Here is a 25,138-nt window from a genome sequence, read left to right on the forward strand (position 1 = left end):
TGTTAATTATTGGATCCCCAACTTTAGCTCCTGGACCTTTGGAGATGGAAGAAAGGATTTTTGGAGAACAGAATCCAGGAAGATGCCTAAAAATATTCTTTGATGGTTTGGGATAAGATTGGATTTCTCCCAGTTGACTATCCATCCCAGGTTCTGAAGGTGAGAGAGGACCACCTGAAAATGAGCTTGTAGGAGATCAGACGTTTCTGCTGTAACTAACAGATTGCCCATATATGGAATAAGTAATATTCCCTTTTGGCTTAGGGAGGCCACTACTTCCGCTCGTCGCATCTTCTCCAAGATTTTGGCAGAAGATATTCCGAAAGGGAGACAGTTGAATTGAAAGTGAGGAAACTTCAGATATTTTCTAGATAGGGGATGGATTGGGAAAATAGGCGTCCTTGAGGTCCATTGTGGCAATCATAGCCCTTTTTTTCATGAGTGTCACGGCGGATTTGACAGTTTCCATTTTGAACTTGCAATAGGTTATGTGTCTGTTTAGTGGCTTCAGATTTATAATTGCCCCTAGGCATAATAATTCACCTATGCCTTCGGACAAAGAGGACCTCTGAGGCCAGGGGAGTTGGGTTATCATGAATTTTTGTGGGGGGGGGGGGAGAATCTAACTCTAACATAAATGTTTTTTTCGATACTGATTAAATATGGGTCTGTGATGATTTGCACCCAGGAATTTATGAAGGAGCCAAGTCTTCCCCAACACGAATGGAGTCATTGCTTGGAAGAGGAGAAAGGAAGGATCTGCCTTGTTGGGGCTAACGAGAAAATTCCTTCTTTTACCGCCCTTTGCATAGCTCCACCTTCCCGATTTTCCCTCATCTGATCTGGTATCCTGCTGTTTACGAAAAAACTGCCATCTATTTTTGGATCCGACTTCGGGAAAACCTTTCTCGTGGTCTGTAGCATTTTCTAAGATCTTATCCAGATCAGGGCCGAACACACACTGCCCATGGAATGGTAAGGATATAAATTTGTTTTTAGACGTCATATCACCGGACCAGGCCTTCAACCACAGGACTCTTCTGATGGTGTTAGAGAGTACTGCTGTATGGGCAGAAAGTCTTACAGACTCTGCGGAGGCATCTGCCAGCAAATTAGTTGCCTTTCTAAGCAGGGGAAGGCTGTCCAAGATCTGCTCTCTTGGGTTCTTGTTAAAGGGCTTCTGTCACCCCCCAAACACCAATTTTCAGTTTTGGAGGATGAGGGCGCTCACTGGCCCTGTCAATCAAGTGGAGGAGGGGGCGTTTTCTCAGACAGAGGATGCAGCGACTACCAGCAAGTCCGCCCAACTTGCTGGTAGTGAAGAAATTTACATATCACTAAAGTCCGATTTTTACTGAAATTACACCACAGCCTGAGGTAAGAGGGGTATATATCGAATCTGTAAACATTAGCAAATATATTAAGTCCAAAACTGAACATTGGTGTTTGGGGGGGGTGACAGAAGCCCTTTAATTAAGTGAAGCTCTAATTGCTCCAGCCACACCGATAAGGAACGCTACACATGTCGCCGCCACTCCAGGTTTTAAAAGAGCGGCCGTAGCTTCCCACTTTTTTTTTGTTTTTTTTTTTATTAAAGGAGGCTTTCTGCCTTTCATATCCCATTTCGCTCTTATGATCTTCTGTATGTTATCCAGAACTGGGAATACAGATCTCTGCCTCTCCCCCAAAACCCCAAACATTTCCTCCTGAACAGATCTGGGCTTCCTGTGAAGCTACATTCAGATTGTGACTCTTATGGCTTTGATTAGCTCCTCAATATCCTCAGGATTAAAAAGGATTTTTTTATATTAGTCATCTTCATCGGATTCTTGACATTTTTCCAAGATCTCAGGATCCAATAGTTTAGGATTCACAGAATCGGAATCACTTCCCACATACACAAGATCTCTAGAAGAACCCGGTCTATGGGGAGGGGGAGGGAGGGTCCCAGGCAGCCAGGGCAGATTGAACTTCCACTTTAACTATGGACTGAATATCCTCCAGCAGACTAGATTAGGACTTGACAGACGCGGTACACTCCTTGCATAACGTTTTAGACCCAGAGGAAGGTAGATGTTTAGAACAGAGACCACACTTCCTGGGTTTAACCTTGGCAAAAGAGGAAGACTCCTTTTCTCCCTGCAACATACAAGGGAGAGAAGGGTCAACCACTACAGGTAAGTATAACAAAGGAGGGTGCCTGACACAGGCTACTCACAGAACCCAGGGTAGTGGGGGGCTCAGATACAGAGCAAGTGGTGGTAGGGGCACTCATGTTTCCAGTTCCCGTCCACAGAAAAGCCAGAGACTGCAGGCAGGGTGAAAATGCTGGGCGCCATGTTGGGACCAGCATTGCCCTCTTTAAACACTAGCCATGTGCCAGCCACGCGCCGTCATGACGCAAGCCACGTCCCCTCGGCGTCTGACATCATCACCCTGCTAGTCAATTGCACAAAGATATAAGCAAACACTGAAAGAATAATAGCTGCTTGGTGGCCATACTTACTGCAAATGCAGTTAGAAACTCTTTGCGCATATAATTGATCAAACATATGTCGAGCCCATCTACCAGACAACAAGGTGGCTTCTAATCAGATGACCTACTCTAACATGCCTCTCCTGGGCTTACAGCCTACAATCTGGGCAAAGTAGTACCCAGCTATATCCTACACATGCCTCTCCCAGGCATGTTAGAGTAGGCCCCATCTGATTAGAAGCCACCTTGTCGCCTGGTAGATGGGCTCGACATACAGTACAGACCAAAAGTTTGGACACACCTTCTCATTCAAAGAGTTTTCTTTATTTTCATGACTATGAAGGTATTAAAACTAGGAATTAACACATGTGGAATTATATACATAACAAACAAGTGTGAAACAACTGAATATGTCATATTCTAGGTTCTTCAAAGTAGCCACCTTTTGCTTTGATTACTGCTTTGCACACTCTTGGCGAGCTTCAAGAGGTAGTCCCCTGAAATGGTCTTCCAACAGTCTTGAAGGAGTTCCCAGAGAAGCTTAGCACTTGTTGGCCCTTTTGCCTTCACTCTGCGGTCCAGCTCACCCCAAACCATCTCGATTGGGTTTAGGTCCGGTGACTGTGGAGGCCAGGTCATCTGGCGCAGCACCCCATCACTCTCCTTCATGGTCAAATAGCCCTTACTTTCAAAGTTTTCCCAATTTTTCGGCTGACTGACCTTCATTTCTTAAAGTAATGATGGCCACTCGTTTTTCTTTACTTAGCTGCTTTTTTCTTGCCATAATACAAATTCTAACAGTCTATTCAGTAGGACTATCAGCTGTGTATCCACCTGACTTCTCCTCAACGCAACTGATCGTCCCAACCCCATTTATAAGGCAAGAAATCCCACTTATTAAACCTGACAGGGCACACCTGTGAAGTGAAAACCATTTCAGGGGACTACCTCTTGAAGCTCATCAAGAGAATGTCAAGAGTGTGCAAAGCAGTAATCAAAGCAAAAGGTGGCTACTTTGAAGAACCTAGAATATGACATATTTTCAGTTGTTTCACACTTGCTTGTTATGTATATAATTCCACATGTGTTAATTCATAGTTTTGAAGCCTTCAGTGTGAATCTACAATTTTCATAGTCCTGAAAATAAAGAATACTCTTTGAATGAGAAGGTGTGTCCAAACATTTGGTCTGTACTGTATGTTTGATCAATTATATGCGCAAAGAGCTTCTAACTGCATTTGCAGTAAGTATGGCCACCAAGCAGCTATTATTCTTTCAGTGTTTGCTTATATCTTTGTGCAATTGACTAGCAGTGTGCTGTTACCTGTAGTTCTACTAATCCAATTGTGTTTCAGCCAAGGTAGCGTGCACCTGCGTTCTCAAATTTACTTATTATGGAGGTGCTGGTTCGTTTGTTTTTCTTCCCTGACGTCATCACCCGGCGGCTGGAGGGAAACGCGTCCTAGCGTCGCTCCAGCCGCCTTTCCACTCCGCATTAAGCCCTCCTGGACCGCCGCCGGAGGGAGCTTCGCCAGGGCCACCATACAATAAAGGGGGACGGGGTGCAGACAACACAGGAGGAGGGAAGAGCCAGACCGCACCTCCGGTTTGCAGAGCAAGATGATCCAGGTATCGAATTAGGCTAGGAACCCAGAGAGCTCCCAGCACCTCTGGACTTCCTTGACAGGACAAGAAAAAACACTGGCGATGAGGGAAAAGGGTGGGGGTTTTAAACCCCTCTGTTTTTTCCTGTCCTATCAGAGGAAGTCAATCTCAGGACGTGCTGTCATGGAGACAACTGGGGAAATAGAGATATATAGATATACACTGTATTTTTCGCTTTATAAGAGGTTTAAAGGAGGAGGAAAATAAGAAAAAAATATTTTTCAGCAGACCTCATATCAGATGAGAGCCCCATAAATATCATGACATCAGATCAGGCCCCCTCATCAGGACATCACATCAGCCCTTCATGTCAGAACCCCATAAGACCCTATATCAGCCCACATAGTGAGAGACCCCCCCCCAGCCCACAGACCAGCTCAGATGGCGAGACCCCCATCAGACCGCAGATCAGATTAAACTAAAAACCATGTCTTACCTGTCCTGCACCGCGGCTCCTCTCCACCTCCGGCAGAAGTCACACTCCCCTGTCTTCCCGGACTGCGCTGCCCGGTCACTGCGTCCTGGCGCTGTACGCAGTCGGGACAGTGCAGAGCCGGCCCCAGCAAGGAAGACCGGGGAGGGCAAGTCTAACAAACGCTTGAGGTGCTTTGCTCCCCTCTCCCGGCACCTAATTCATACTAGTGAGCGCTTCCATAATGGAAACTCACTAGTATTCGCTTTATAAGATGCACGGCCATTTCCAGGGGGGAAAAGGTGCATCTTATAAAGCGAAAAATACGGTATCTCTCGCCTACTACCACTAACTGCTGATCGGTGCTCTGCAGCACGCACAGATTGTGCATGCAAAAACTGTAGTATAAAAATTCATTAGTGTTAAAGGGCTTCTGTCAGCCCACTAAACCGTTTTTTTTTTTGTTGTTTTTTTGTTTACTAATAATCCCTATACTGCGAGCTGCATACATAAGTTAAATAATCATTTTGGTTCAGTAGAATTTGATAAAAAGCGATTTTTGAAATATGCAAATTACCTCGCTACCAGCAAGTAGGGCGGCTACTTGCTGGTAGCAGCCGCATCCTCCGATCCTAATGACGCCCCCTCCGCATTGTGATTGACAGGGCCAGGGAACGGAATCGTTCTCTGCTGGCCCTGTCTGTTAGCATTCAAAATCTGGCGCCTGCGCCGCAGCTGTACGTATCTTCAATCTGCGCAGGCGCACCGAGAGGCGGCCGCTCGCTCCTCAATGCGCCTGCGCCGGGTGTAGATGTGACGTCATCGGCGCAGGCGCATTGAGGATGCAGCGGCCGCCTCAGTGCGCCTGCGCATATTGAAGATACGTACGGCCGCGGCGCAGGCGCCAGATTTTGAATGCTAACAGGCAGGGCCAGCAGAGAACGTTTCCGTTCCCTGGCTCTGTCAATCACAATGCGGAGGGGGAGTCATTAGGATCGGAGGATGCGGCTGCTACCAGCAATAAGCCGCCCTACTTGCTGGTAGCAAGGTAATTTGCATATTTTAAAAATAGCTTTTTATCAAATTCTACTGAACCAAAATGATTATTTAGCTTATGTATGCAGAGCTTGCAGTATAGGGATTATTAGTAAACAAAAAAAAAAAGGGAACACAAAAATAACATCCTAGATCTGAGTTAATTAAATATTCTTCCGAAATACTTTGTTCTTTACATAGTTGAATGTGCTGACAACAAAATCACACAAAAATAAAAAAAATGGAAATCAAATTTTTCAACCCATGGAGGTCTGGATTTGGAGTCACACTCAAAATTAAAGTGGAAAAACACACTACAGGCTGATCCAACTTTGATGTAATGTCCTTAAAACAAGTCAAAATGAGGCTCAGTAGTGTGTGTGGCCTCCACGTGCCTGTATGACCTCCCTACAATGCCTGTGCATTCTCCTGATGAGGTGGCGGACGGTCTCCTGAGGGATCTCCTCCCAGACCTGGACTAAAGCATCTGCCAACTCCTGGACAGTCTGTGGTGCAACGTGACGTTGGTGGATAGAGCGAGACATGATGTCCCAGATGTGCTCAAGTGGATTCAGGTCTGGGGAACGGGCGGGCCAGTCCATAGCATCAATGCCTTCGTCTTGCAGGAACTGCTGACACACTCCAGCCACATGAGGTCTAGCATTGTCTTGCATTAGGAGGAACCCAGGGCCAACCGCACCAGCATATGGTCTCACAAGGGGTCTGAGGATCTCATCTCGGTACCTAATGGCAGTCAGGCTACCTCTGGAGACCACATGGAGGGCTGTGCGGCCCTCCAAAGAAATGCCACCCCACACCATTACTGACCCAATGCCAAACCGGTCATGCTGGAGGATGTTGCAGGCAGCAGAACCTTCTCCATGGCGTCTCCAGACTCTGTCACGTCTACTTAGTGTGAACCTGCTTTCATCTGTAAAGAGCACAGGGCGCCAGTGGCGAATTTACCAATCTTGGTGTTCTTTGGCAAATGCCAAACGTCCTGCACGGTGTTGGGCTGTAAGCTCAACCCCCACCTGTGGACGTCGGGCCCTCATATCACCCTCATGGAGTCTGTTTCTGACCGTTTGAGCAGACACATGCACATTTGTGGCCTGCTGGAGGTCATTTTGCAGGGCTCTGGCAGTGCTCCTCCTGTTCCTCCTTGCGGAGGTAGCGGTCCTGCTGCTGGGTTGTTGCCCTCCTACGGCCTCCGCCACGTCTCCTGATGTACTGGCCTGTCTCCTGGTAGCGCCTCCATGCTCTGGACACTACGCTGACAGACACAGCAAACCTTCTTGCCACAGCTCGCATTGATGTGCCATCCTGGATAAGCTGCACTACCTGAGCCACTTGTGTGGGTTGTAGACTCCATCTCATGCTACCACTAGAGTGAAAGCACCACCAGCATTCAAAAGTGACCAAAACATCAGCCAGGAAGCATAGGAACTGAGAAGTGGTCTGTGGTTACCACCTGCAGAACCACTCCTTTATTGGGGGTGTCTTGCTAATTGCCTATAATTTCCACCTGTTGTCTATCCCATTTGCACAACAGCATGTGAAATTGATTGTCACTCAGTGTTGCTTCCTAAGTGGACAGTTTGATTTCACAGAAGTGTGATTGACTTGGAGTTACATTGTGTTGTTTAAGTGTTCCCTTTATTTTTTTGAGCAGTGTATATCCATCGCTATATCTATAGCTACATCTATTTATATAAAACCCCAACTACAATTTTTTGTTTTTGCTCAAAAAGGCGGAGGGTGGTTTAGGGATCGGGAACCAGGGTGGATAAAAATCAATGATTTTTATATAAAAAAAATAAAAATAAAAAAAGTTTTGATTTAAAAATCGGATTTTTTTTTATATAAAATGCTTTTTGAGGAAAATGTATTACCATCCAAAGGTTATTCCATCATGAAATAAAGATTCGTTTTTTTAATCATGTAGAATAAGGCTGTATATGTGTAATTTTTTTGGTAAATAAGTTCCATTAATCCATTCACAAGGTCATGCTCTTCCAGAGGTTTTTGTAAGATTATTGGGCAGTTTCTCTGCCTACAAGATATTATCCCAGATGCTTGGTTTACTTTTGCAGTTCTCAAAACTGAATTTGACTCAGCAGAGATCACATGCCTCTTCACAGCAAAAATGTTATAACATGAACAGAGTTGAGAAAAATACCTTAAAGCGAACCTGTCACCATGATTTTGCACACAGAGCTGGGGACATGGGCTGCTAGATGGCCACTAGCACATCTGCAGTACCCAGGTCCCACAGCTCTCCGCGCTTTTATTGTGTTAAAAAAAAACTTTTGAGTGATATGCAAATTAGCTGATATGAGTCCTGTAGCCAGAGATGAGTCAAGCGTCAAGGAGCCCAGCACCGCCCCGCGTCCTCCGAATCTCCTCCTTGCCGGCTGACGTCACAGAGCTGGAGCGCCGAAATCTCGCGATGCGCGAGCTAGCGCATGCGCAGTGTCGGCATCATGTTCATTCCCTGTGCTGGCATCAGCACAGGGAACGAACTACGCATGCGCTAGCTCGCGCATCGCGAGATTTCGGCGCTCCAGCTCTGTGACGTCAGCCGGCAAGGAGGAGATTCGGAGGACGCGGGGCGGTGCTGGGCTCCTTGACGCTCGTCTCATCTCCGGCTACAGGACTCATATCAGCTAATTTGCATATCACTCAAAAGATTTTTTTAACACAATAAAAGCGCGGAGAGCTGTGGGACCTGGGTACTGCAGATGAGCTAGTGGCCATCTAGCAGCCCATGTCCCCAGCTCTGTGTGCAAAATCATGGTGACAGGTTCGCTTTAATCCTAACTTCTACAAACCTATGAATGCAGAATCAACCTAATCAAACTAATATGAAAAGCTGTTGCATATTTTAAGTTATACCAGCAAGAATTAGTCTTCATGTAGAAAACTATGATTTAAATCAAGCCTTACTGACTAGTGATTTAAATCAGTTTGATTTAAAGAGGACCTTTCACTAGTTTAAAAACTAAAAACTAACTATATCAGTGGGCAGAGCAGCGCCCAGGGGTCCCCCTGCACTTACTAGTATGTCTGGGCGCCGCTCCGTTCGCCCGGTATAGGCTCCGGTGTCTACAGCTCCATCTTTTGTACGGGGCGGAGTTTTTGTATTAGGGTTGTCCCTTGCTGCAGCACTTGCCAATCGTAGCGCACAGCTCATAGCCTGGGACTCCGAGGCTATGAGCTGTGCGCTACGATTGGCCAGCGCTGCAGCAAGGGACAACCCTAATACAAAAACTCTGCCCCGTACAAAAGAGGGAGCTGCACACACCGGAGCCTATACCGGGCGAACGGAGCGGCGCCCAGACATACTAGAAAGTGCAGGGGGACCCCTGGGCGCCGCTCTGCCCACTGATATAGTTAGTTTTTAAACTAGGGAAAGGTCCTCTTTAAATCAAATCCACCCTGTCTGCAACAGCTGCAAATGAAAAAATAAAAATTCAGTGCAACAATTCCAGATATTCGTTTCTTTTTCAGTAGGAAAGGGTTAAATCACAGTGGTGGTGCACCACAAGTCCCAGCAAGCAGCACAAAGGCATAGAACCATGCAGTCACCAGCTAGAATAGCTGCATGCAGGGAAGTTCTGCCATTTCCTGTGCAGCTATAGCGCTGCCATTGGCTGGATCGTTGCTCCAGCCAATCGCAGTGCTGGCTGGGGACCCAAAACACTAGTGTCCCCTTTCTCACCTCGGAGGTGACCGGTGCCGACCAGTTCAGCACCAGCCCCCTCCCCCTGACCTCCCCCCGCCCCGATGCCTGTGAGCATCCTGCGCTTCGATGTGCCAGTCTTCATTGACCGGCCAATAGCAGCGCTTGGAGCTGCAGGGGGCAGTGCAGCACCATGGTGCCCTTACCTGGCATGGCTACCTGCCCGGTAAGAGCAGCCATGGTGCCGATCGGGTCCCAGAGCCACGCAGACCTTGCGCAGTACATGCACGGCGCTGGTCCTTAAGTCACGTCCGGTTGCGCAATACCGAGTCACCTAATTCGATCCACACACTGATTGTCCATTATCATAATTAAAGGGAATCTGTCACTAGTTTTCTGCTGTTCTGATTTTTCAATCCCAAAAGCTCTAGTGCATGCTAATGAGCCCCCATGAGCTCATGGCTCTCCCTGCCCACCTGCCTCTGATTTACAGTTTTTTCCCCATATGAATCAGCAACAGGTAGGCGGAGAAAACCATGAGCTCATGAATAGTCAGGAGTCATCATTATGAGCAATAGCACTGCTCAATACAAGATTTTAGCAAAAATTACTGGGCCAATTAAAGATAAAGACAGAGCATTTTTTTCCCCTAGGGTACCTGGTGAGTTTTCCTTTAATTTACACAAAGCAAACAGCAGAACAGTGGCTGTTTCTTAAAGGGCTTCTGTCACCCCACTAAGTCTTTTTTTTTTTTTAGACTACTTATAATCCCTATACTGCGATAAATCAATACATAATGTTATTAATCATTTTGGTTCAGTAGATAATTTAAAAAACAAACAGACTTTTATCATATGCAAATTACCTGTCTACCAGCAAGTAGGGTGGCTACTTGCTGGTAGCAGCTGCATCCTCCTCTCAAAGACGCCCCCTCCTCATGTTGATTGACAGGGCCAGCGAACGCACTCGTTCTCTGGCTGGCCCTGTCTGCATTCAAAATCTGGCGCCTGCGCCGTACCCGTCTTCAGTCGGCGCACTGAGGGGAGGATGCTCGCTCGGCCGCTCCTTCCTCAGTGCGCCTGCACCGGGTGTAGATGTGACGTCATCGGCGCATTGAGGATGGAGCGGCCGAGCGAGCGTCCTCTCAGTGCGCCTGCTGACAGGTACGGCGCAGGCGCCAGAATTTGAATGCAGACAGGGCCAGCCAGAGAAAGAGCGCTTCGCTGGCCCTGTCAATCAACATGAAGAGGGGGCGTCTTTATGAGAGGAGGATGCGGCTGCTACCAGCAAGTAGCCGCCCTACTTGCTGGTAGACAGGTAATTTGCATATGATAAGTCTGTTTTTTAAATTATCTACTGAACCAAAATTATTAATAACATTATGTATTGATATATCGCAGTATAGGGATTATAAGTAGGCAAAAAAAAAGACTTTAGTGGGGTGACAGAAGCCCTTTAATAAAATCAGATATCCAGAGAATGCAAATGAGTGTACAAGGTGTTAACAAGGCTATTCAGGAACTGGATGGAGAGGCCAGACAGCCCCGATCCTAGTCTCATATATATATCCTGGTAAGGAGCCCAAAGGAGTGTACATTTTTCCCCTAAATAAAACCACACAGATATGGGACAATTATATTGCGGACATGCTAGCGGCGATCTAGCCATGCATGTCCGGATCTCTATGGGTAAAAAGAGGTGACAGAATCCCTTTAAAGCTATTGCCCTCAGGAGCTTCTACATCACGCAGGCAGTCCGCGGTACTGAGCCTGCGTGATATTTCACATAGCGGAGGGGGGCGGTGGCAAAGAGTTCGGGTGTGGGCAGTTATGCTGGAAGAGGCGTGCTTGGCCTCTAAAGGAAGGCGGGCTGGGCACTGTACGGGGGAGTTCCTGGGCTCCAGATTAGGATAATAACGCCCCTCTGGGCACATTGGACACTCATTTGCATGACAAAAAGTGGATTTTATCGCTAATGAAACAAAGAATTAAGACTACAGCAAGAAATAAGGTACCGTATTTTTCGCTTTATAAGACGCACTTTTTTTTGGGGGGGGAAATGGCCGTGCGTCTTATAAAGCGAATACTTCGCTGGCCGCTATCCTGCACAGCGCGGCCAGCGAAGTATCAGTGACAGTGTGGAGGGAGGAGGCGGGGCCCGGTGCAGTGACTCTACTCTAATACACCGGGCCCCGCAACTGTTAAACATTCAATCTGATAGTATATGCTCTGTACGGGCGGCTCTTACTATAGTACCGTAAGTATAGCGCAGACCGGCATCTGCCTCGGTCCTGCGCCGCCTGCCCCAGCTCCCTCTGTCCTGCGCCGCCTGCCCCAGCTCCCTCTGTCCTGCGCCGCCTGCCCCAGCTCCCTCTGTCCTGCGCCGCCTGCCCCAGCTCCCTCTGTCCTGCGCCGCCTGCCCCAGCTCCCTCTGTCCTGCGCCGCCTGCCCCAGCTCCCTCTGTCCTGCGCCGCCTGCCCCAGCTCCCTCTGTCCTGCGCCGCCTGCCCCAGCTCCCTCTGTCCTGCGCCGCCTGCCCCAGCTCCCTCTGTCCTGCGCCGCCTGCCCCAGCTCCCTCTGTCCTGCGCCGCCTGCCCCAGCTCCCTCTGTCCTGCGCCGCCTGCCCCAGCTCCCTCTGTCCTGCGCCGCCTGCCCCAGCTCCCTCTGTCCTGCGCCGCCTGCCCCAGCTCCCCCTGTCCTGCGCCGCCTGCCCCAGCTCCCTCTGTCCTGCGCCGCCTGCCCCAGCTCCCTCTGTCCTGCGCCGCCTGCCCCAGCTCCCTCTGTCCTGCGCCGCCTGCCCCAGCTCCCTCTGTCATGCGCCGCCTGCCCCAGCTCCCTCTGTCATGCGCCGCCTGCCCCAGCTCCCTCTGTCATGCGCCGCCTGCCCCAGCTCCCTCTGTCATGCGCCGCCTGCCCCAGCTCCCTCTGTCATGCGCCGCCTGCCCCAGCTCCCTCTGTCATGCGCCGTCTGCCCCAGCTCCCTCTGTCATGCGCCGCCTGCCTGTTCATTCATGAAGTGAGATAAGCAGGCAGGCGGAGCATGAGGAGGGAGCTGGGGCAGACGGCGCATGACAGAAGGAGCTGCGGCAGGTGGCGCATGACCGATGGAGATGCCGGTCTGCGCTATACTTACGGTACTATAGTAAGAGCCGCCCGTACAGAGCATATACTAACAGATTGAATGTTTAACAGTTGCGGGGCCCGGTGTATTAGAGTAGAGTCACTGCACCGGGCCCCGCCTCCTCCCTACACACTGATGCATCTGATGGGGGATCTGTAGATGACACTTATGGGGATCTGTGGATGACATAAGTGTCATCCACAGATCCCCCCATAACAGTGCGTCATCCACAGATCCCCCCATAACAGTGCGTCATCCACAGATCCCCCCATAACAGTGCGTCATCCACAGATCCCCCCATAACAGTGCGTCATCCACAGATCCCCCCATAACAGTGCGTCATCCACAGATCCCCCCCATAACAGTGCGTCATCCACAGATCCCCCCATAACAGTGCGTCATCCACAGATCCCCCCATAACAGTGCGTCATCCACAGATCCCCCCATAACAGTGCGTCATCCACAGATCCCCCCATAACAGTGCGTCATCCACAGATCCCCCATAACAGTGCGTCATCCACAGATCCCCCCATAACAGTGCGTCATCCACAGATCCCCCCATAACAGTGCGTCATCCACAGATCCCCCCATAACAGTGCGTCATCCACAGATCCCCCCATAACAGTGCGTCATCCACAGATCCCCCCATAACAGTGCGTCATCCACAGATCCCCCCATAACAGTGCGTCATCCACAGATCCCCCCATAACAGTGCGTCATCCACAGATCCCCCCATAACAGTGCGTCATCCACAGATCCCCCCATAACAGTGCGTCATCCACAGATCCCCCCATAACAGTGCGTCATCCACAGATCCCCCCATAACAGTGCGTCATCCACAGATCCCCCCATAACAGTGCGTCATCCACAGATCCCCCCATAACAGTGCGTCATCCACAGATCCCCCCCCATAACAGTGCGTCATCCACAGATCCCCCCCCATAACAGTGCGTCATCCACAGATCCCCCCCATAACAGTGCGTCATCCACAGATCCCCCCCATAACAGTGCGTCATCCACAGATCCCTCCCATAACAGTGCATCATCCACAGATCCCCCCATAACAGTGCGTCATCCACAGATCCCCCCATAACAGTGCGTCATCCACAGATCCCCCCATAACAGTGCGTCATCCACAGATCCCCCCATAACAGTGCGTCATCCACAGACCACCATTAGTTCAAAAGCTACCAAAAGCACTCCTTTTGGTTCAAAATATTTTTTTCTTATTTTCCTCCTCAAAAACCTAGGTGCGTCTTATCATCAGGTGCGTCTTATAAAGGGAAAAATACGGTATTTTATTGTACATGGCAGTAACACCTTAAGATGTTCAAACCAGGTGACAGATTCCCTTTAACCCCTTAAGGACGCAGGGCGTATCGGTACGCCCTATTTCCCGAGTCCTTAAAGGGGTTGTCCCACTTCATTAAATCTGTTTAACCCAATTTACTTTCCCCAATGAACATTTATTCCTATCTATGTCATTAAAAAAAATGCTTCAATCTTCTGCAAACGGCTTCTATTAGAAGCTGTTTACCCTGGTGTCCCATGGATACGGCCGGCTTTTCGCCGGCCGCATCGTTTCGCCGCGCCTGCGCACTACAGGCAAAGAAATACTCGGCCGGCCTCTCCATTACATGAACGCGCACGACCGCGCATGCGCAGTATATCCACCGCGTCTTAGATAGAGCTGCGCATGCGCGGCCATCCGAACAGTTCGGGCGAGTCAGCGGAGTGGGCGGACTGACGTCGGAGGATACTGTAAGTATAATATCTAATGGCCCACTAATAGACCAACGATTATTGAACTCTGCAATAGAGGGGGTTCATAGTGAATTCAATGGGGGCATATTTATATATAGAACTTTGGGCAACTATATTATCTCTATTCACACTGGGGGCAACTATATCAATTTTATGCACAATGGGGGCAACTATATTATAACTATGGACACTGGGGGCAACTATATTTATTTTATGTACAATGGGGGCAACTATATTATATCTATGTAAACTGGGGGCAACTATATTATAGCGATGGGCACTGGGGGCAACTATATTATAGCTATGGTCACTGGGGGCAACTATATTATAGCTATGGTCACTGGGGGCAACTATATTATAGCTATGGTCACTGGGGGCAACTATATTATAGCTATGGTCACTGGGGGCAACTATATTATAGCTATGGTCACTGGGGGCAACTATATTATAGCTATGGTCACTGGGGGCAACTATATTATAGCTATGGTCACTGGGGGCAACTATATTATAGCTATGGTCACTGGGGGCAACTATATTATAGCTATGGACACTGGGGGCAACTATATTATAGCTATGTACAATGGGGGCAACTATATTATATCTATGTAAACTGGGGGCAACTATATTATATCGATGGGCACTGGGGGCAACTATATTATAGCTATGGTCACTGGGGGCAACTATATTTTATGTACAATGGGGGCAACTATATTATATCTATGGGCACTGGGGCAAACTATGAGTTTTATGCACAATGGGGGCAACTATATGAATTTTATGCACAATGGGGGCAACTTTATTATATCTATGGACACTGGGGGCAACTATATTATATGTATGCACACTGGGGGCAACTATATTATATCTATGGGCACTGGGGCAAACTATGAGTTTTATGCACAATGGGGGCAACTATATGAATTTTATGCACAATGGGGGCAACTATATTATATCTTTGGACACTGGGGGCAACTATATTATATGTTGATGAAGCAGAGCTGAATATGCGGCTGTTCTGACACAGTGCTGGTTGAATAGAAAAACAGATGTAGCAGCTCTGTATATGTGGCAGGTCAGCATCAATGCTGGCAAAAGAGAAACAGATGTAGTAGAGCTGAATATGCAGCTGTTCTGACAGTGCTGGTTGAAGAGATAGACAGATGTAGCAGAGCTGAATATGCGGGTGTTCTGACAGTGCTGTTTGAAGAGAGAAACAGATGTAGTAGAGCTGAATATGCTGCTGTTCTGACAGTGCTGGTTGAAGAGATAAACAGTCAGATGTAGCAGAGCTGTATATGCATCTATAAAGATACATAGTGTGAGGTTTATACACAACTGGAGTACAGCTGTAATGGAAACAAATCTGCATCAGTGCTGGGGGGTGGGGGTCGGTCAAGCTTTTGGGCTAATGTATAATATGGAATTATAGTTTTTGATGCACAGAATGGGTTTGTAAAAGATCAGACAGAGATTTTATGTGTAAAACTGTACACTGAGCTCACTTCACATGGCTCTGAGTGACCATTCCCCTCACAGACACTGCATACTGATGAGTCCTACTCTTCACATGAACGAGCACGTAAGAACTCAGTGCTCAGTGTGATGTCATAAGGAGGTGTGGCCGGCCTTCACTCTAGCTGCCTAAGCCCGCCCGCCCAGCCTTAGCTGCAGAAAACCAGGAAGTACCAGCAGAGCTGGCTGCAGGTGAAGCTGATTTAGCAAAGTGGGAAAACCCCTTTAAGGACTCAGGGCGTACCGGTACGTCCTAACTTGAAATCAGTATTCCGGCGCCCCAGGGGTTAATCAGAACGGGATTTCGGCTGAAATTATTCAGCCGGCATCCTGTGACAACGCCAGGGGGGGGGTCATGTGACCCCCCCCCCCCCCCCCCCCGTGTCTGCGATCGCAGCAAACCGCAGGTCAATTCAGACCTGCGGTTTGCTGCGCTTTTTGCAGTTTCTGATCCCCGCGGTCCCTGACCGCGGGGATCAGAAACTTTTGAGTGCCTAAAATGAATATTTTTCACCCCCCCCCTGCACCCCTGCACGATTTGATGCCGGCGGGTGGTGCAAGGGGGTGTCGCATGCGGTGGGGGCGTTGCGGGAGGCGGGCGGTGCGGCAGGCGGGATCGCGATCCCCCGCCCGCCTCCCCATGAATGATCGTTGGCTTCTAGTGGGTATACCAGGGTGCCAGCACATTGCTGGCACCCTGGTATAAACGGCTGACATCTGTGCAATGTCAGCCGTTTAACCCTTTCCATACCGCGGTCCGTACGGACCGCGGTATGGAAAAAGTTAACTGTCATCGGTCAGGGAGCTCCCTCCCTCACCATCGGGGGGCTGCTGTGCCTTTGCAGCCCCCCGATGGAGAGGGAGAGAGCCCCCCCGACAGCCCCCCCTCAGCCCTGTGCTTACCCTTCCCCGTCTGCGAAGTTGTGGCAGACGGGGAAGGTTCCCATGGCAACAGGACGCCTGCTCAGGCGTCCTGCTGTCCATGGTGCTGAACAGATCTGTGCTAAAAGCATAGATCTGTTCAGACAAAGTGTAAGTAAAATACAGTTCAGTACAATATATATTGTACTGTACTGTATTATACAGACATCAGACCCACTGGATCTTCAAGAACCAAGTGGGTCTGGGTCAAAAAAAAAATGAAAAAAAAAAGTAAAAAAAGTTAAGATAAAAAAACAAACATTCATCACTGAATAAAAATTAAAAAAATAAAATACACTACACATATTAGGTATCGCCGCATCCCTAACGACCTGATCTATAAAATAGTCATGTTACTTTCCTCGCACGGTGAACACCAAAAAAAATAAATAATAAAAACTATGAGAAAATTGAAATTTTGCCCACCTTACTTCCCAAAAAAGGTAATAAAAGTGATCAAAAAAGTCACATGTACGCCAAAATAGTACCAATCAAACCGTCATCTCATCCCGCAAAAATCATACCCTACCCAAGATAATCGCCCAAAAACTGAAAAAAACTATGGCTCTCAGACTAAAGAAACACTAAAACATGATTTTTTTTGTTTCAAAAATGAAATCATTGTGTAAAACTTACATAAATAAAAATAAAGTATACATATTAGGTATCGCCGCGTCCGTATCGACCAGCTCTATAAAAATATCACATGATCTAACCCCTCAGGTGACCACCGTAAAAAATATAAAATAAAAACGGTGTAAAAAAAGCCATTTTTTGTCATCTTACGTCACAAAAAGTGTAATAGCAAGCAATCAAAAAGTCATATGCACCCCAAAATAGTGCCAAACAGTCATCTCATCCCGCAAAAAATGAGACCCTACTTAAGATAATCGCCCAAAAACTGAAAAAACTATGGCTCGTAGACTATGGAGACAAACTTTTTTTGGTTTTAAAAATGAAGTTATTGTATAAAACTTCCATAAATAAAAAAAAATTGTATACATATTAGGTATCGCCGCGTCCGCGACAACCTGCTCTATAAAATTACCACATGATCTAACCTGTCAGATGAATGTTGTAAATAACAAAAAAAAAACGTGCCAAAAAAGTTATTTCTTGTTACCTTGCCGCACAAAAAGTGTAATATAGAGCAACCAAAAATCATATGTACCCTAAACTAGTACCAACAAAGCTGCCACCCTATTCCGTACTTTCTAAAATGGGGTCACTTTTTTGGAGTTTCTACTCTAGGGGTGCATCAGGGGGGCTTCAAATGGGACATGGTGTCAAAAAAACCAGTCCAGCAAAATCTGCCTTCCAAAAACCGTATGGCATTCCTTTCACTCTGCGCCATGCCGTGTGCCCGTACAGCGGTTTACGAACACATATGGGGTGTTTCTGTAAACTACAGAATCAGGGCCATAAATAATGAGTTTTGTTTGGCTGTTAACCCTTGCTTTGTAACTGGAAAAAAAATATTAAAATGGAAAATCTGCCAAAAAAGTGAAATTTTGAAATTGTATCTCTATTTTCCATTAAATCTTGTGCAACACCTAAAGGGTTAACAAAGTTTGTAAAATCAGTTTTGAATACCTTGAGGGGTGTAGTTTCTTAGATGGGGTCACTTTTATGGAGTTTCTACTCTAGGGGTGCATCAGGGGGGCTTCAAATGGGACATTGTGTCAAAAAAAACCAGTCCAGCAAAATCTGCCTTCCAAAAACCGTATGGCATTCCTTTCCTTCTGCACCCTGCTGTGTGCCCGTACAGCGGTTTACGAACACATATGGGGTGTTTATGTAAACTACAGAATCAGGGCAATAAAGATAGTCTTGTTTGGCTGTTAACCCTTGCTTTGTTAGTGGAAAAAATGGGTTAAAATGGAAAATTAGGCAAAAAAATGAAATTCTCAAATTTCATCCCCATTTACCAATAACTCTTGTGCAACACCTAAAGGGTTAACGAAGTTTGTAAAATCAGTTTTGAATACCTTGAGGGGTGTAGTTTATAGAATGGGGTCATTTTTGGGCGGTTTCTATTATGTAAGCCTCGCAAAGTGACTTCAGACCTGTAGTGGTCCCTAAAAATTAGGTTTTTGTAAATTTCTGAAAAATTTCAAGATTTGCTTCTAAACTTCTAAGCCTTGTAACATCCCCAAAAAATAAAATATCAATCCCAAAATGCTACAAACATGAAGTAGACATATGGGGAATGTAAAGTCATCACAATTTTTGGGGGTATTACTGTGTATTACAGAAGTAGAGAAACTGAAACTTTGAAATTTGCAAATTTTTCCAAATTTTTGGTAAATATGGTATTTTTTTATGCAAAAAAATTAACTTTTTTGACCCAATTTTAGCAGTGTCATGAAGTACAATATGTGACGAAAAAAAATCTCAGAACGGCCTGGATAAGTCGAAGCGTTTTAAAGTTATCAGCACTTAAAGTGACACTGGTCAGATTTGCAAAAAATGGCCAAGTCCTTAAGGTGAAATAGGGCTTAAGGGGTTAAAGAGAATCCCCCTGGAGCTAATAGACATTGATCATATGCTAGTGACTCAGCAGGATGTGGGGATCAATAACTTCCAGCAAAAAATAAAATGCATGGTCTCATCCTATTGGTTTGTAAAAGAATGAAACCTAAAACCTGTCCCTCAGGGTTTAACAACCAATATCAAAGTACCCCTAGGGCTATGCGGATGCTGCCGTTTTCCCTGCTAAAAGCATGAGACAAGTGCTAATACGCCACCGAGATATATGGACGGGGGAATTCTGCATTGCTACGATTTGCACAATGTATAAGTTTGGTGCATTTTAAAATTCTAAACATTCACAAGACTGTTTTTAACATCCATTTTTTCCACTCCTTTTTTAAGGGCCATTTTTCAACAATTTTGCTCACATTTTTAAAAGCTGTGAAAAAAAACGCAGTTGAACGCTCAGTGACACTCGCTCCACACTGGTTGCCCAGGACAGGACCTGTGCCCCCGGCGTGATGATGTATTGTAGATACTGTTGCATCCAGTGATGAAGTTTGAGGTTTGTTTTTTTTACACTAATGTACCCCTTTCTAACAGCTGTTAGGCTTTCACACTAGCGTTTTTTGCGGATCCGTCATGGCTATGCAAAAAACCTTCCATTACAGTACAACCACATGCATCCGTCATGAACGGATCCAGTTGTATTATGTCTTCTATAGCCATGACAGATCCGTCTTGAACACCATTGAAAATCAATGGGGGATGGATCCATTTTCTATTGTGCCAGAGAAAATGGATTCGTCCTCATTGACATCCGTTTGGCTCCACTTTGTCAGGCAGCATTTTGGTGTCCGCCTCCAGAGCGGAATGGTGACTGAACGGAGGAAAACTGATGCATTGTGAGCATATCTTTATCCATTCAGAATGCATTAGGGCAAAACTGATCCGTTTTGGACAGTTTGTGAGAGCCCTGAACGGATCTCTCAAACGGAAAGCCAAAATGCTAGTGTGAAAGTAGCCACATCGGTTCACTGCATTTCAGGAAAAATTCAGACAGCTAGGAGTCCCGAGAATGAGACAGCGCCCTCATCATATGTGACTGATCAGCAGTTGGGAGGGAGGCAGGCAGGGTACCTCTGGATTTGGTCAGCCCTTTTCATGGGCTTATTATGGGTGGGGAGCAACAGCAGACAAAGACTCCATTCTCCACAGAGGAGATCACTGATGGTACTAGACCTTAGCAGAGGAAAGCCTGAGCACACTCTCCGCACCGCATCAGGCTCATAACATGCAGCAGATAACGGGATGATGCGGCCACATGCTATGCCGTTACAGGATCTTTTCACTCACCTTGCCGGGTGGAAACGTTCCGCCCGTTGCCAGCTGTGAGCACGACTTGCGGGCAGCTCCTCTCCAATACGAACAACTCATCCCTGCCAACCTTGCTGTTCTTACCGGCTTTCAACGTGCCGCTTGGTCCGGAGGGGGTTAAATAGCGGCCATCCCTAGCCCTGAAGGCAACTTTCCCCGCCGAAATGTCCAGCGTGTATTTGGTGTCGGGCCCCGGCTCACTGCTCAGACTTCCGTCCATAGCCAATAGGCGGTGGTCAGGGGTCTGGATGCTGTAGCGGTTCTCCTGGAAGAGGAGCGTGATGAGGGAGTCTAGACCCCAGGGCACATCCCGCTCTACCGACAGTTCTTCCCCACTGCCCCCCAAGCGAGCGTATCTTTTGCGAGTCACACTAAATATAGTCACCTGGGGGTGCATGGCCAGATGAACAGCCCATTTCTCGGCTGATGATATAGAGGGCGAGAAGCAGCTGATTCGGTCTTCCGAACCGCCTAGGTATCGGCCGTACACCTCAGACTGCAGCACCCAACGGCCATCACCCTGTGCGCTTACTAGGAAGCGGCACTCCGAGTCGGGGGCTTCGGTCTCGCCGGATACGCGTCCGTCCTTGTCCGCGGAGAGGTATCGGCCTAAGTGGCTCCGCAGCAGCACTGCCTCTTCACCCACGGGTTCCAGCAGCCACACTTGTTTCTTCTTAAGGCTGGAAGCTGAGGCGTTAATCTTGAAGCCGAACATCTCGGCAGTGAGATATTTATTGTTGCAGTTAATGAGCCCGAGCTGCAGGGATCCGGAGCCACTCATCATGGACTTGGGGTGAACCGTTATTTACTAAGAGAGAGAGAGAGCCGCTGTGCTGCTGTCCAGTTGGCGTCTGCAGCATTTAAACACTCTATTACCTCACTACTAGAGGCGGATACCTCAAATCTTGGGGGGGGAAGGGAGGAGACTACAGCACAATGGAAATCGGATGTCCTAGTGCACTGCAGCTGTATCCTGTGAGAGCGGCTGAGATTCTGGAGACAAAGCTTCCTATAACCAAATCCAAAAGCCATGCTTTATATACCTGTGATCTACTGTGTCCTGCTGAGCTGTATCTGACTCAGTATTCAGCCCCCTAGAATGTCAACAGCTTGTCTGGTTTTAAAAATGGGGCACTTATTTTAGACCATGTTTTAATTGCAATCCAGTATTTTGCTTTTCAAAAACGAAGACACTTGGGGCAGGATGGTGGAATGGGGCTGCCAGACACCTCCCTACACACACTATGTCCTGATGCTGTATGCGGTGAGGACACAGGTAGCCAGTGTCGGACTGGGGTACCTAGGGACCACCAGTAAAATTTATTTTGGGGGCCCACCGTATGGATACATTCAAATATAATAAATAATCTAACAAGTTTTTTTATATGAACATAAGCTGGTTGAGGTGCTGTACATTGAATATATGTATGTAGTGTACTAAATCTAATGTGTTATGTGCCACTTGTGCAGGGGGTGGGAGACCTTGCTCAGAGGCCCACCGGGGGATTCCCCTGTACCCCTGTGGGCCAGTCCGAGCCTGCAGGTAGCTTCTGCACGGGTGGAAGTGGTCATGGGAGCGGTGAGTAAAGGCTCATGCACACGAGCATGTGTGCCCTGTGTCCGTGCTATGGACCACATAATAATTATTCCCCCTTCATGCCACCGCACAGTATTTATGCCCACATTGTGTCCCCCAGTAATATGCCCACATTGTACCCAAATGAATTTGTCCACATTGTGCCCCCCAGTAATATGCCCACATTGTGCCCCCCAGTAATATGCCCACATTGTGCCCCCCAGTAATATGCCCACATTGTGCCCCCCAGTAATATGCCCACATTGTGCCCCCAGTAATATGCCCACTTTGTGCCCCCAGTAATATGCCCACTTTGTGCCCCCAGTAATATGCCCACTTTGTGCCCCCAGTAATATGCCCACTTTGTGCCCCCAGTAATATGCCCACTTTGTGCCCCCAGTAATATGCCCACATTGTGCCCCCAGTAATATGCCCACATTGTGCCCCCAGTAATATGCCCACATTGTGCCCCCAGTAATATGCCCACATTGTGCCCCCAGTAATATGCCCACATTGTGCCCCCGGTAATATGCCCACATTGTGCCCCCGGTAATTTGCCCACATTGTGCCCCCAGTAATTTGCCCACATTGTGCCCCCCCAGTAATTTGCCCACATTGTGCCCCCCCAGTAATTTGCCCACATTGTGCCCCCCCAGTAATTTGCCCACATTGTGCCCCCCCAGTAATATGTCCAGTTATGTGCCCCCAGTAATATGCTCACATTGTGCCCCTCACAGAAAGTAAAAAAAATAAACACTGCGTACTTGCCTTCTTCCTGCGTACTTGCCTTCTTCCTCTAGTCCAGCGGTTCTCAACCTAGGGGTCGCGACCCCTTTGGGGGTCGATCGGCCCTTTCCGGGGGGTCGTCTGAGGCTTCCTATTGTGGGTCCAGGCCCGTCGCTAACAGACAGGCAAAACAAGCAATTGCTTGGGGCCCCGAGCTGGTTGGGGCCCCGAGCTGGCCCGGGGCCAAGCAGAGCCGGTGCTTGTTTTGCGGCTGAGTAACTCAGAAGATCCGATGGTATATTCTAACCCCCAGGCGTTCCCATGGTGACGGGGACGCTTGCCTGGGGGTTAGAATATACCATTGGATCTGAGTTTTACGAGCTCAGTGAGATCGTAAAAACTCAAATCTGATGGTATATTCTAACCCTCAGGCGTTCCCATGGTGACAGGGACGCTTGCCTGGGGGTTAGAATATACAGGGCCACTCCGCTCACAGCAGTATATTTATTAACTAATCAGTAACTACTTTAACTTTAATCATTGCTCATTGCTGAGCTCTTTACTTGGATTATAATTTATTTGGATATGGGATATCTTACTTTGTCTTAGCTCCGGTAATAGCAGGCAGTGCGGGGGGCGGCGCTCACTCACTGACGTCACGCGCCTGCTCCTCCCACTAGGCGGCACAGGCGCGTGACGTCAGTGAGTGAGCGCCGCCCCCCGCACTGCCTGCTATTACCGGAGCTAAGACAAAGTAAGATATCCCATATCCAAATAAATTATAATCCAAGTAAAGAGCTCAGCAATGAGCAATGATTAAAGTTAAAGTAGTTACTGATTAGTTAATAAATATACTGCTGTGAGCGTCGGGGAGGGAGATCTGTGGATGGCACTGTAGGGGGATCTGTGGATGGCAGTGCCATCCACAGATCCGCCTACAGTGCCATCCACAGATCCCTCCTCCCCTAAACAGTGCCATCCACAGATCCCCCCCCCCTAAACAGTGCCATCCACAGATCCCCCCCCTAAAGAGTGCCATCCACAGATCCCCCCCCTAAAGAGTGCCATCCACAGATCCCCCCTCCCCTAAACAGTGCCATCATGGCACTGTTTAGGGGAGGGGGGATCTGGGGATGGCACTGTTTAGTAGGGATCGACCGATATTGATTTTTTAGGGCCGATACCGATACCGATAATTTGTCAACTTTCAGGCCGATAGCCGATAATTTATACCGATATTCTGGGTATTTTTATTTTTGAGGAAAAAAAAAATTTCCTACACAAATCTGCTGAAAATTAATGTTTATTGTTAACGTGTATTATTATTTTATTTTTTTTGTAAATCTTTTTCATTTATACTTAATATTTTTGTGTTTTTTTTTTTTTTACTAACTTTTAGCCACCTTAGGGACTAGAACCCTTGTCCCATTCACCCTGATAGATCTCTATCAGAGTGAATAGGATCTCACACTCTCCCTGCTGCTCTGTGCTTTGTGCACACAGCAGCATGGAGCTGACTATGGCAGCCAGGGCTTCAATAGCGTCCTGGCTGCCATGGTAACCGATCGGAGCCCCAGGCTTACACTGCTGGGGCTCCGATCGGAGGAGCAGGGGAGAGGGGATCCTGTGGCCACTGCCACCAATGATTAGAACTGGGGGGGGGGGGGGGGCGCACTGCGCCACCAATGTTTTTACTATTGGGATGGGGGTGGGGGGCGCACTGCGCCACCAATGACTAATACTAGGGGGCTTGAGGGGGGGGGGGCGCACTGCGCCACCAATGTTTTTACTATTGGGATGGGGGTGGGGGGCGCACTGCGCCACCAATGATTAATACTAGGGGGCTTGAGGGGGGGGGGGGCGCACTGCGCCACCAATGAAGATACCTCTCTCATTCACATACAGGAGGCGGGAGCTGGCTGCAGAATCACATAGCCGGCTCCCGACCTCTATGAGCGGTAGCTGCGATCCGCGGCACCTAAGAGGTTAACTACCGCGGATCGCAGCTGCCGTTCATAGAGGTCGGGAGCCGGCTATGTGATTCTGCAGCCAGCTCCCGCCTCCTGTATTTGAATTAATGAAAGACTCATCTTCATTGGTGGCGCAGCGGCCACAGCCCCTCCCCTCCTCTTGTCTTCCGTCCTGTCATTGGCGGCGGCGGCAGCAGCAGCACAGGGGGAGGAGACACTGCTTCCTTCTCCCCTGTGCTGCGGAGGGAACACAGAACGCGCTGAGAGCAGCGCGATCTGTGTTCCCAATACGTTATCGGAATATCGGCAAAATAGATGCCGATACCGATAACGTTCAAAATCCTCAATATCGGCCGATAATATCGGCCAAACCGATAATCGGTCGATCCCTACTGTTTAGGGGGGATCTGTGGATGGCACTGTTTAGGGGG

The 25,138-nt window shown here is 48.1% G+C and overlaps 1 protein-coding gene across 2 annotated transcripts in view; it reads right to left on the reverse strand.

Annotated features, from left to right (window-relative positions):
* The window catches only part of FSCN1 (fascin actin-bundling protein 1), a 140,779-nt gene extending 119,473 nt beyond the window's left edge, over positions 1–21,306 (reverse strand). For both annotated transcript variants that reach the window (XM_040440676.1, XM_040440675.1), the window contains exon 1: positions 20,415–21,306. In XM_040440676.1, the coding sequence (XP_040296610.1) occupies positions 20,415–21,219 (805 nt within the window). In that variant the 5' untranslated portion in view covers positions 21,220–21,306. The remainder of the gene's footprint in view (positions 1–20,414) is intronic.
* Positions 21,307–25,138: the final 3,832 nt, after the last annotated feature.

The sequence above is a fragment of the Bufo bufo genome, chromosome 7 (genome assembly GCF_905171765.1).
Source record: "Bufo bufo chromosome 7, aBufBuf1.1, whole genome shotgun sequence".
In the NCBI taxonomy this organism is placed as follows: domain Eukaryota; kingdom Metazoa; phylum Chordata; class Amphibia; order Anura; family Bufonidae; genus Bufo; species Bufo bufo.